Here is a 12,665-nt window from a genome sequence, read left to right on the forward strand (position 1 = left end):
GGAGTAAATCACACACACACACACACACACACAAACACAAACACACACACACACACACACACACACACACACACACACACACACACACACACACACACACACACACACACACACACACACACACACACACACACACAGGTAAAAACAAGAGAGTAAAATCTTTCACTGAAGTCATCACTAACCACATTACTGGCTTTGAGAGGTGAAAAACCACTAAACGGTTTAAATTGTTTGTGAAACGATGAAACTTTAGCTGTAGAGATGAAGACAGAGCAGATTTCAGGAAATGATCTGCCATGTCATTCAATATGCAGCAGAGAACTTTACAGATTTCCTGTGAACGCGGTGACGCTCACAGTCGAGGTGCTGCGATATCCACAGGCAGATTTCAACTCGCTCAAATTTTTATGCATTCGTGGACGGACAGGTGGAAAAGTGCATCAGGAGGTAGGTGATAAATCTGGATTTTCATTCAAATGAAAAGTTTTCTATGAAATTTATTTATTCTTTGACCCTCTGTTCAAATGTTCTGAAGTTGCAGCTGTGCTTTAAAGCTGCTCATTATACAGTAGATATACAGTATGAATAAATACGAAATATATTAGATCTCTAGACTGAAGAGTGCACAGTGAAGCAGCCGATGTCTTATTTAATCACACTCTGATTTCTGTTTCAACACATGAATTAGTTTTTTTGCTTTATTTTTCAATCTTTTTTATAGATTTATAGTTTGTTCATTTCGTTATTTGTTTCTCTGCAGGTTTAGCTGAAAATTCAGGGTCCTGCAGAAGCCTCAGCAACCCCCAAGCAAACCCCGATTTACATCTAGATCTCAATACCAGCAACCAGATACTAATCATGGCACAGTTTCCTTGTTCATCTCAAAGGTAAGCTTTCACATGATAATCTTTTTTGCAGCCTTCTTAAGAAAATGGACGTGACAGCCAGTTGATTCTTAGTAATCAGACCCAAGTTTACAACCTTCGAGGTCATCTCAGTTCCATAGATAATGAAAGTAAAGCTGTTCAGATGTGTTCATCAAATTTAAAAGGCATGGTGTTGTGTAGTTAGAATCAACAGAACCTTACATTAATCCATGAGCCTTTCATTTTTGCGTAGGAATGAAGAAACGAAAAAACAGCTACATAAAATCAAAGCAGAAAGCATCTTACTAAAAGGGTTCATCACCAGATATATTCTTAACTCCAGGACTGTAATTGATGGTGAAAGACTGAAGAAAGTGACATTTGGAGAAAAACGTATGGATAAACCTCATAAAACCATGTTAATAGTTGGAGAAACAGGAGTGGGGAAGTCAACTCTCATCAACGCCATGGTCAACTACATGCTTGGTGTTGAGAGTAAAGACAGAATTTGGTTTGAGGTCATAGAGACAAAAGAAGAGCAGTCTGGTTCTCAGACTCATGCAGTCACGGTATATGACGTGTTTACAGAACACTGCCCATTTTCTCTGACCGTCATCGACACGCCTGGGTTCGGAAGCACAGAAGGAATAAATGAGGATTTGATTGTTGCTGAAGGTCTTCACGAGTTATTCAAATATAAAGATGGAGTTGATGAACTTAACGTCGTGTGTCTGGTGATTTCATCCAGCACCGTTCGACTTACTGAAAGGCTGCACTATGTTTTCAATGCAGTTCTCTCCTTATTTGGCAATGATGTGGAGAAAAACATAGTGCTGTTTGTCACACATGCACCAACAAAGCCTACAAATGCCATTAAAGTCATCAAGCAGTCCAAAGTCCCATGTGCTCTGATTGCTAAAGGAGACCCGGTGTATTTCAGGTTCGACAACGGTCACTGTGAAGACTTTAATAATGAGGAAATATCAGATAATTATCAAGCTTCATGGAATCTGTTGAACACAACCATGGAGAACTTTCTCTCATTTCTGCAAGAACTTAAACCCATAAACCTGAAGATAACTGAAGCAGTGCTGAAAAAACGCAAACAACTGACTTCATCCATCTTTGGTATAAAGGATAAGATCATACAGACAGAACAGAAACAGAAAGAGCTCGAGCAGACGAAAGAGGCTTTAAAGGAACATGAGAAAAAAGGTGACAAAGATAACTGGGAATATTACGTGGATGAACCTTACAAGGCAAAAGAATCTATAAAATACAGCTTGTGGAACATGTTCACCACAAAAGCCATGTGCTGTCGAGTCTGTGAGGTGAACTGCCATTATCCAGGATGCTGGTGGGTCAGTGATCTCTCAAAGTGTAGCATGATGTCTGAGGGGAAGTGCACACATTGTGGGTGTCCCGTTAGTAATCATGTTAAAGAGGGCAAAATCTATGTGCCGAAGACAAGGAGGGTGAAGAAGACTAAGGAAGATCTGAAAAAGAAATATGAGATCAAGTCTGGAGAGATCAAGACTTTGATGAGTAGAATAGAGAATGATATGAGAAAAATGGAAAACGAGAAGATCCGCCTGGTGGAGGAATGTTATGAGTGTGTTGTCTTGATGGAGGAGATCGCCTTGAAGAGTGACTCTGTGTTTACACTGCAGCATATGGACTTCCTGATTGAGAAAGTGAAGGAAACCGGAAACACAGCTCGAGTGCTTAAACTTCAAGAGATGAAAAATAAAATGGAGGAAAAATCAGCAAAGGCATTGGCTGTTTTAAAATCCCTGCAATAAATAAGATGTGCTAAAACTGTTTTTCTTTTTAAGATTGTGAAAATTTCTCTTTATTGCACCATCACACTGATCCCTGGAACATAATTAGTTACAGTACTGATAAATATAACATTCATATAAGAACATTCATTATATGTTCACCAGGATTTTAAGTTAGCTTATTTTCGCTTAACATGATCTGGTCATTAAATATGAATCTCAAATGAGCTTGTGGAGCTCCTTAGAGTTCTGCATGGAGATTAAGATTAAACAGCTCTCAACAGCTTTCTGTTGGTTAGACAAGAGAAGATGAGAAGAAACTGACTTTGTTGGTGAATTGTTCATACAGTATTTATATCAAGTCTTTGTCGGACTAGGAACCTGTGACGAGCTCTCAGAACCCTCAGGAACATTTGATATGATGATTTTCGCAGTGTTAATCTTTGTAATAAATGTCTAATCCTCCACAGCATCCTTTAAGATTGGTCTATGTTCACTTTCATTAATGGATTCCTACATTACCCACAATACCAGTCGACTTCCTGAAGATAGTGGGTCAATGGGGTTTGGCTTCATCCTCTACTGAACGAGGGATGCAGTGATCCTCCAGTCCTTTCATTCTGACCAGCTCGTCCTCCACGTCCTTCTCTGTTACGCTCTGCTCAAACAGACCAAACCTCTTCCTGTGATACCTGCTTAAGTGCCGTCTACACTTTCCTGTCTATTAAGAAGAAAGACTCCATAATCCCCCAATTCTGTGTTCCTGGACTGTGGTATCTTCTGTGTTGGACTGGTAACAGCTTGCACATGCCTCCTGTGGCCAGTAGGGCTTCAGGATGAATAAGCTTTGCTCATAAACAGTAACATAAGCATCATAAACTTACTCTGTGTATGGTTTACTTTCCTGTCTCTCTGGAATTATTGTGTACTCTGCATGTGTACTTGTGTGCTACATTTATACCCCACACTTACTGCATGAACTTTAATGGATCTTCTTGACCTCTATTATCTGTAGGAGTTGATGCGTTGTGCTTCTACCACGTGATTGGCCGATTGGATAAATGCATCAATGAACATGTTACAGGTGTTACTGTTAAAGTGGTAGAGTTTTTTAATCTTATATTGGTAGAATCTTATATTGAAATATGTTAAAAACTAGACACAATTTTAATTTTGTTAAAGAAGCTTTAGATAATGATCTTAGTTTTATATCTAGCTATAACAAATCAATAAAAACTGATTATACTCTGTTGTTGTTGTTATTTTTCTTCATCTAATTATGATGATGATGATGATGATGATGATGTGCTCCCGCCTCCTTCCACAGAAAGTGCTAGAAAAATAGCTTTCAAGGTTTTTGGAGACAAAAACGATCCTCATTCATTTTAATGTCACAGGCTGAAGATAAGTAGGATTTTTATCAAATGTGCAAATGATCAGAATTAAATATCTTCTTTATGATAATGAATCATTTGAAAAGCATCTTTGTGAATTACAGGTAGTTGAACAAACCAAAGCTTTAAATATTAAATTATAATTTGAGTGGCTAAATATCACAACCATGGATCCTTAATAGTTAACATGGATAATACTTTTTTAATGAAATTTTAATAATAAAATTAATGTTCAATATGGATCTGTGCTAAGTAAAAAATAATAGTTTCATATAGTTCTTTTTTTAAAGAAAATAATGAAGCTGGAATCTTGTAACTTGTCAGTTAAACTACAGCAGGTAGATTAGTAAAAATTAAATAAAAATCTCTCTGTTTCTCTGTCTCTGTTCATCTTAAAGTTCATCGTCATGAATGTCTTCATTTTGTATCCGATCGCTCACTTATACAGTGATGATGGAAGACCTCATGCTCACGTGACTTTCTGTAAAAAAAAGAAAAAAATTACAGAATTCTGTATCTCCTGTTCTGATGTCTTTGTCTGTTTAGTTCACACTAGCTGTTCATTCCCAGTGATATTTACTTTACTTATCCTTCTAACAGATTTAAGTCATTCGTGAACAGCAAATTAAGTATATTTGACGTATGAGTAGTTGTGTTTATGTTGCAGTACTTTAAGCTTAACCACATAAATTTATTAGATACCTGAGAGAAAGCTGTTGTAAACACACACACACACACACACACACACACACACACACACACACACACACACAGGAAGTCAGTTCATCTGTAAGCAGGAAGTGGTGCAGAAGATTTTGCTTGCTGTGGTGGAACTGTGGTCATAAACCTGCTTAAACACAGCACCGTGGCCCACTTTTACTGTGATCTTAATCTCTGTATGTTTTTATGGGAGGATAAGTTCAACTTTTTACACAAGTCTCTTACACACGTCCTCAGTATGAACAACACCCAAACAGTCAAATCCCCTAGTTGTTGACCTGCTGCTTCGTTTAACATCCAGTTGTTGTTAAACGAAGCAGCAGGTCAACAACTAGTTAGATTGTGTACAAACACACACACACACACACACACACACACACACACACACACACACACACACACACACACACACACACACACACACACACACACACACAGGTAGAAACAAGAGAATAAAATCTTTCACTGAAGTCAACACTAACCACATTACTGGCTTTGAGAGGTGAAAAACCACTAAACGGTTTAAATTGTTTGTGAAACGATGAAACTTTAGCTGTAGAGATGAAGACAGAGCAGATTTCAGTAAATGATTTGCCATGTCATTCAATATGCAGCAGAGAACTTTACAGATTTCCTGTGAACTCACTGACGCTCACGGTCGAGGTGCTGCGATATCCACAGGCAGATTTCTACTCGCTCAAATTTCTATGCATTCGTAGATGGACAGGTGGAAAAGTGCATCAGGAGGTAGGTGATAAATCTGGATTTTCATTCAAATGAAAAGTTTTCTATGAAATTTATTTATTCTTTGACCCTCTGTTCAAATGTTCTGAAGTTGCAGCTACTGTATGTGTTAAAGCTTTTCATTATCGATATATGAATAAACACGAAATATATTAGAACTCAACACTGAAGCACGCACAGTGAAGCAGCCGATCTCTTATTTAATCACACTCTGATTAACACATGAATGAGTTTTTTTCACATTTAGACGCTAGACAAAGAGCCATGAAAGACGACGAACAGTTCACTCATTGGTAAGGTTTCATCTGTCTGTAATATCCACGATAGAGCTTCAGTCTTTCATTACATATAACAGGCAATTATATGCTTTGTGTTACATCAAGAATTAAAGCTACATAAAAATGAATGTTTTTAATATTTTCTACACATATTTTCTATCTATCTATCTATCTATCTATCTATCTATCTATCTATCTATCTATCTATCTATCTATCTATCTATCTATCTATCTATCTATCATAATGATCTGTACATGGATCTATTTTTTAGGAGCTCCTCAAAGAAGGAACAGCAGCAACATAAATATATGAAAAACAGCAAAGAAATAAAAGGATTCCTCACCAGATATATTCTAAAAACATGGACTCTGTGGACAGGTACAAGACTGCAGAAAATGGCATTTGGTGAAAAAGATGAGCACGAACCTCAGAAAACCATGTTAATAGTTGGAGAAACAGGAGTGGGGAAGTCGACTCTCATCAACGCCATGGTCAACTACATGCTTGGTGTTGAGAGTAGAATTTGGTTTGAGGTCATAGAGACAAAAGAAGAGCAGTCTGATTATCAGACTCACACAGTCACGATGTATAACTTGTTTACTGAACACTGCCCTTTCTCTCTGACCGTCATCGACACGCCTGGGTTCGGAAAAACAGAAGATTCAGATGAGGATTTAAAAGTAGCTGAAAATTTACTCGAGTTCCTGAGAAACAGTGAAAGTGTCGAGACACTTGATGCCGTGTGTCTCGTGGTGTCGTCCAGCACTGTCCGACTCAGTGAAAGACAGCGCTATGTTTTTAACGCTGTTCTCTCCTTATTCAGCAACGACGTGAAGAAAAACTTTGTTGTGTTCATCACACATGCACCAAGAAAGCCTACAAATTCTATCAAAGCCATCAAAGATGCCAAGATCCCATGCGCTCAGACTAGAGATGACGAGCCGGTGTATTTCAGGTTCGATAACAGTCACTGTGAGAACTTTTTTGTGAGATGCGACCGTGAAGAAGAAACCGATGAACTGATTCAAGGTTTTCAGGCAGCATGGGATCTGTTCAACACGAGCATGGACGACTTTCTATCTTTCGTAAGGGCGAACAAACCTGTAAGTCTGAAGAACACTGAAAGTGTGCTGACACACCGTAAGCAGCTGGTGGAACACATGATCAGTTTAAGAGAACAGGTCAAAGCAATGCAGCTTGAACATGAATTTGAAGAGTGCTACAAAGAAAAAGTACCAATTGACCCGTCAACGGGTTCGAGCAAAGAGGCTATGTGCTGTAGTGTGTGTAAGTGGAACTGTCATTATCCAGGATGCTGGTGGGTTCGAGATCTTTCCTGGTGTACTGTCATGTCCAAGAATAAATGCACAGAGTGTCCAGGAAAGTGTCACTAGACTATGCATGTTAAAGAGGCAAAAATCTATGAGACAAAGACCAGGCTGGTCAAGAAGACTTTAGAAGATGTGAAAAAGAACCACAAGAATGAGTCTGAGGAGAATAAGAAACGACTAGCGAAAGAAATATCAAAGCAAGAAAAAGAAATAAGCAGACTGGTGGAAGAGTGCGATAAATGTATGCACGTCCTGCAGCAGATCGCCTTAAAGACCGATGCTCTGTCTACACTTCAGGATCTGGAGTCCCTGTGTATGGAAGCAAAGAAAACGTATGGGAAGGAAACAGTACAGAAACTTGAAGAACTGAAGAAAAAGGCTGAGGGGAAGTCCAACATGACTAGACTGTAGATGCATGTGACAGAATGGAATTCTGAAAGAAATCAATGATTATGTCATGTAACATACAGTATTCCACATATGACTCCATCAAGTGGTGTGTAGTTATCTTCTTATTAGTATTTAGCCATATGGTGAATGCTTCCTGATCAGCGACATGGAGTTCTTCTAGATTAACATGATTTTGTGTGTGTGTGTGTTCCTGTGTCTTCATATTTTTCAGTGTTCTTCTGTTCTCTGTACATCCCCTGTAGTGGTTGATACCACACCAAGATTAGATGCTTGAAATATCCTTCTCAATGTTTTTAGTTTTGTTACTGAAATAAACTCTGAGTGCAAAAGCATTCTAACATGTACTCTGTTTAAGTCTCTGGGGTGGTGGGAGTCCACTGGTTAAGGCTCTCAGCATTTCCCATGTTAGGGGAACTGTATCTTAGTTGCCCCAAGCTGGGATGATATTCAAAGAAAAGAATTTCTCTGTGATATAATGTATATGTGGCAAAAAACAAAAAAAAAAAACAAGCCCCAGCATCTACACAGTGTTGGAGCCCAAAGTTCTCACTGTATTATTGTTACGACCGTCTAGGGGTCAGTCGCAACAGAATGGGTAAAAGAATGTCTTTATACAGAGATGTTATAATTTACAATATTTTATTAAAGAGTTGACAAGGGGTTTTAGGCTTCAGGAGAGGACAAGGCCAAAATAATAAACAGAACAAACTTCAGCAAACACCTCTTACTAACTAAAAGAAATGAAAGAAAATAAAATGCATGCTTCTTCCCTAACTCCCTCTCACAAAAACAATATAATAAAAGTTTCCAAATTAACTGGCTCCCCCCATAAAATCGCTCCCCCTACATACCTTGTTACTATGTTATAGGTAGAAGGTGTATAACTAAATCTAGTGGCTAACAAGTCAAAACAGAGTCCGTAATCATAGTATATCAGGCATGGGTCAAGCACAACAAATCAGATGAAATAATAGACATAAAAAATCAAGACAAAACAAAACTCACAGGCTCAACACACTAGGAACAGAAACTTCCTATCTAAGACGAGACAATAACAAATTACTGAAATGGGTAAACATCCAAGGAATACAACATACAAAGCAACACAAACAAAGCAAACACAATTGCACGAAAGGCAAAAGAGCAAAGCAGCAAAAGCAGGCCCAAACAAAAGCAGCTTCCTTAATCAGGGATCCAGGCAGTCATTTTATGTGGAACAGGTGGAGATCACAACCAATGGGAGCCTTTCTCCTATTACTCCGGAACCGCCTTCCTGAAACACATGACAGGTACCAAAAAAAAAACAAAAAAAAACAACAACACAGAAATAAAACACTAGACTGAAGGTCATAACAATTATGTTTAGTATTTATTCACACAGCTATTAACAATAAATGTTTACTTATTTGTGTCTGTGTGTATATGTGCTTGTGTATGTGTGTGTGTGTGTGTGTGTGTGTGTGTGTGTGTGTGTGTGTGTGTGTGTGTGTGTGTGTGTGTGTGTGTGTGTGTGTGTGTGTGTGTGTGTGTGTGTGTGTGTGTGTGTGTGTGTGTGTGTGCTTGTATCCCTCTTCCAAATGATTAATATGATGATTGTTTGGTGAGGGAACATAGATGTCTTTGTTGTTTTACTCCTTTATATTTTCATTAACCTGATTTAACAAGGAAAATCTAACAATTGTTACGATAAAAAAATTTTTTGGGGTGGGGGTGGGGGTTCCCAGTGTTCGTGCATAAAACCGCTACTGTGTTAAGAGACTTTATCAGTGTTTATTAAAAAGTTGTAACTGGCAAAAGCAGATGCAGTTGATGTACATAACCACACCGAGGCGCTGTTTACTTTAATTGGTAATGGCATTGCTACATCACGAATCATGATTATTAATTTAAAAACATATTATAAAAACGATATAGTTAAATAACTATATTTTATTAAGCATAATCTCTCAATATTTAACCTAATTGAATAGAAAAAAAATCAATTTCAGATATAATTCAGATATATAGATCCAAATATATAATTCAGTTAATCACCACAAATAGCACAATGAATCAGGTCAGTGAAAGAAATGTATATTATTAGTTAAAGAAGAGTGATCTCATGAGCCACACATAAATTTGGATGCCACTCAAATTCGTAACTAAACTGAATTCAATGATACTCCTGCAGTTAGTGGTGGATTTTTATGGGAACTCTTTTATAAGAGGTCAGATTATTTATTTTACCAAACACCTGTATAGGGTTGAAAGGTCTAAGAGGCTTGACATTTTACAAAAGCTTAAACTTGATGAAACATACACCATCTCTCCCTGCCCCACTCTATACAAAAAAATTACTTGTACTACAATTGGAATACAATTGTCTGACAAACCAAGCAATGCTTTTTCAGACATGGTGATAAGCCAGGCAAACTTTTAGCCCAACAGGCCCATGGTGCTGGTGACTCTAGGCTAATTCCAAGAATCATTTCTCCTAGTGGAAATCTTACTACATTGATTTCTACATTAACTTTTACACATCTGAGTACTCTCCAGGCTCAGTAAATGCCCCCAACCACTTAGACTCATTAAATTACCCTAAAATTGATGAAGACCCAGCTAAGAAGCTAGGTACCCCCATTTCTCCTCAGGAGGTTCATGAATCAATTAGATTAGACAGTTTTACAGTGACTTACTAGTTCCTATCCTGGTGAGGATGTATAATGATTCCTTTCAAAAAGGTCAACTTCCAGCACCTCTGTACATGGCATACATATCTTTGCTTTTGAAGGGGGACAAAGATCCCACATATTGTGATAACTATTGAACAATCTCTCTATAAAATGTAGATTGTTAGATTCTAGCCAAAGTTCTCTCTCTTCACCTCCAAAATGTCATGCCATCTATAAACTCTCTGGATCAAACAGGCTTTGCATTGGGGAGGCATTCTTTCTTTAAGACTATTCAACATTATTTTCTCTCCTTCACTTACTACCCCTGAAGTTGTAGTTTCACTGGATGTTGAGAAAGCGTTTGATAGTTTGGAGTGTGAACACCTGTTCTTTGTTCTGGGTAAATTTGGGTTTGATGACAAGTTCATTTCTTGGATTCGACACCTCTATGTTTCCCCAAGTGCCACAGTGCATACTAATGGTGTTCTTTCGCCACCCTTCTCTCTACAACGGGGGACACATCAAGGGTGCCCACTTTTGCCCTTGCTATTTAACTTAGCTATTGAACCTTTGGCCATCTGTCAAGATGCATTTAAAGGCATTGTCTGCCATGGCCAGGTACATAAACGTTCTCTCTTTGCGGATTATCTGTTATTATACATCTCTGACCCTATAGAATCTCTTCCCCCTATATTAAGCATTTTGGACCAGTTTGGCAGCCTATCAGGTTATACGTTAAACTTTCAAAAAAGCATGTTTTTTTAATAAACAAATGGCTACATCTCATCCTCTCTTCTCAAGATTTAGGGTTCAAATAATTAGGCATATTTATAGCCAACTCATTTAAGGATTTCTTTTTTTTAAAGAATTTTCTACCACTTTTGGATAAATGTAAGCTAGATTTTGCCAGATGGAACTCCCTTTCCCTGTCTTTAATGGGTTAAGTGAATCTTACTAAGATGGTAATCCTGCCAAAATTATTATTTCAGTCAGGACCACTTTGTCAAGAAGAGGTTTATTGAGCGATATGCATACAGTTAGTGTTGGCGGTATGGTTCGGTTCTGGGCTAATTTTCCTGTGCGTAGGGAGAGTGGCGGCTGGAGGATCGAAGAGACCCCCCCGCTACAGAACGGAACCAAGGTATGCGTGTAATTGTAGAGTTCGCTTGCAGTACGAAAAGATATGGATTGGTGAAAGATTAGGGGGGGAGGGAGAGGGGATGGAGATGTGATGCGTGAAGGTACTGATGGAAGGGATGACGGGTTCTGGCTGGGAGGAATCGGGTTGGAGGGGGGGTATTAGAAATGCAGCAGCAGCGGTGCGCGAGAGCAGCTCGAGAGAGGGGGAAATTAAAGGGTCTGGAATTAAGGAAGTCATACCGGATTGGGCACGCCGGGAAACGGCTAATTAGCGGCTGCACTTGACTCCGAGGCCTGCCTGAACAAACACAAAGCTTAATTTATAAGAAAATCAGTTCTGCAGCTTCCCAAACCTGAAGGAGGTTTAGCACCACCAAAGTATCGATGTTACTTCTGGGCCTGTAACAATACCAGATTGCTCAAGTGGGTTGGCCTCAAATGTTGTACCTCTAGCCCACCTTGGTTACACACAGAGATGTCTTCTTCTTCCAGTTCATTGCTTTTGAATATTTGCTCTCAGCTTCCCCTTGAAGTGCATAACATTTCAAACAATCTAGTAGTTATCAATACTATTAAGATCTGTCTTCAATTCAGGAAACAATTTGGTTTGCACAAAGCCTCGATTTATATGCAAATTTCAAACAATCACTTAGTTCCTTCCTTCCTTCTCAGATCATGTCTTTGATATATCGCAAGTAAGCATCTTTCTACTCTGAATCTCCCTAACAGCCACCTGTTTCATTTCTGTCAGCACTCTTTCCACACTTCCTGGTTTGCTACGCTACTTCCAGGTCAGCGGCCAAGATTATTCAACTGTTTTTCACTCTGTGTTTTTGCCTGCCCTGTATTCTTTACCTGTCTCTGTACTGGATTACAGAATGGTGTTTACGCTGAGTGTTACCTGCCTTTCCTGATTATTTTTTCAAGCTCATTAAAGACTTTTATTATTTACAGTACATCAGCATCCTGCATTTGGGTCCTCCCTTCCAGCACACTCTGACAGTTTCTTTCAAGTGAGACATTTTATTCAAAAGTTTTCTCATTTTCCTAATTGGCCTCCTGAATCGGAGCTTGATTCAATCATCAGCCTTACCCCCGGTCAGGGACAGATTACAGGTTTATTACAGGTGGGGCAGAGGAACATCAGACGCTGATTACATATGAATGTCAGGCGTTGATTATGCATGAAAGAACTTGACACAAAATCCTTCAGCTTGGATTGAGTAGTGCTGGAATATTAAAAGGAAACGTCTATCAATAATATATTCTTGCATTTTTTATGATCTGGCTTGTTCAGTTGATGGCGTGAGAGAGACAGGAGGTTACAGATATGTCAATATCTCGGTAG

The 12,665-nt window shown here is 38.7% G+C and overlaps 2 protein-coding genes across 3 annotated transcripts; both read left to right on the forward strand.

Moving 5' to 3' along the window:
• Positions 1-136: 136 nt before the first annotated feature.
• LOC113647901 lies at positions 137-3,895 on the forward strand. Its single transcript, XM_047811229.1, has 3 exons — positions 137-447; positions 761-887; positions 1,120-3,895. The coding sequence occupies exons 1-3, from the start codon at positions 297-299 to the stop codon at positions 2,666-2,668; spliced, it is 1,827 nt and encodes a 608-aa protein (XP_047667185.1). The 5' UTR covers positions 137-296; the 3' UTR covers positions 2,669-3,895.
• Positions 3,896-5,242: 1,347 nt separating this feature from the next.
• Positions 5,243-7,847, forward strand: LOC125140867 (septin-8-like). Of its 2 annotated transcripts, XM_047811480.1 has the most exons (3): positions 5,243-5,508; positions 5,753-5,798; positions 6,056-7,847. In XM_047811480.1, the coding sequence occupies exons 1-3, from the start codon at positions 5,481-5,483 to the stop codon at positions 7,176-7,178; spliced, it is 1,197 nt and encodes a 398-aa protein (XP_047667436.1). In that variant the 5' UTR covers positions 5,243-5,480; the 3' UTR covers positions 7,179-7,847. The 2 variants fall into 2 exon arrangements, with proteins under 2 accessions (XP_047667436.1, XP_047667437.1); XM_047811481.1 differs by lacking the exon at positions 5,753-5,798 and having other exon boundaries at positions 5,246-5,508.
• The last annotated feature ends 4,818 nt before the right edge of the window (positions 7,848-12,665 follow it).

This window comes from Tachysurus fulvidraco, chromosome 3 (genome assembly GCF_022655615.1).
Source record: "Tachysurus fulvidraco isolate hzauxx_2018 chromosome 3, HZAU_PFXX_2.0, whole genome shotgun sequence".
NCBI classification, from domain to species: domain Eukaryota; kingdom Metazoa; phylum Chordata; class Actinopteri; order Siluriformes; family Bagridae; genus Tachysurus; species Tachysurus fulvidraco.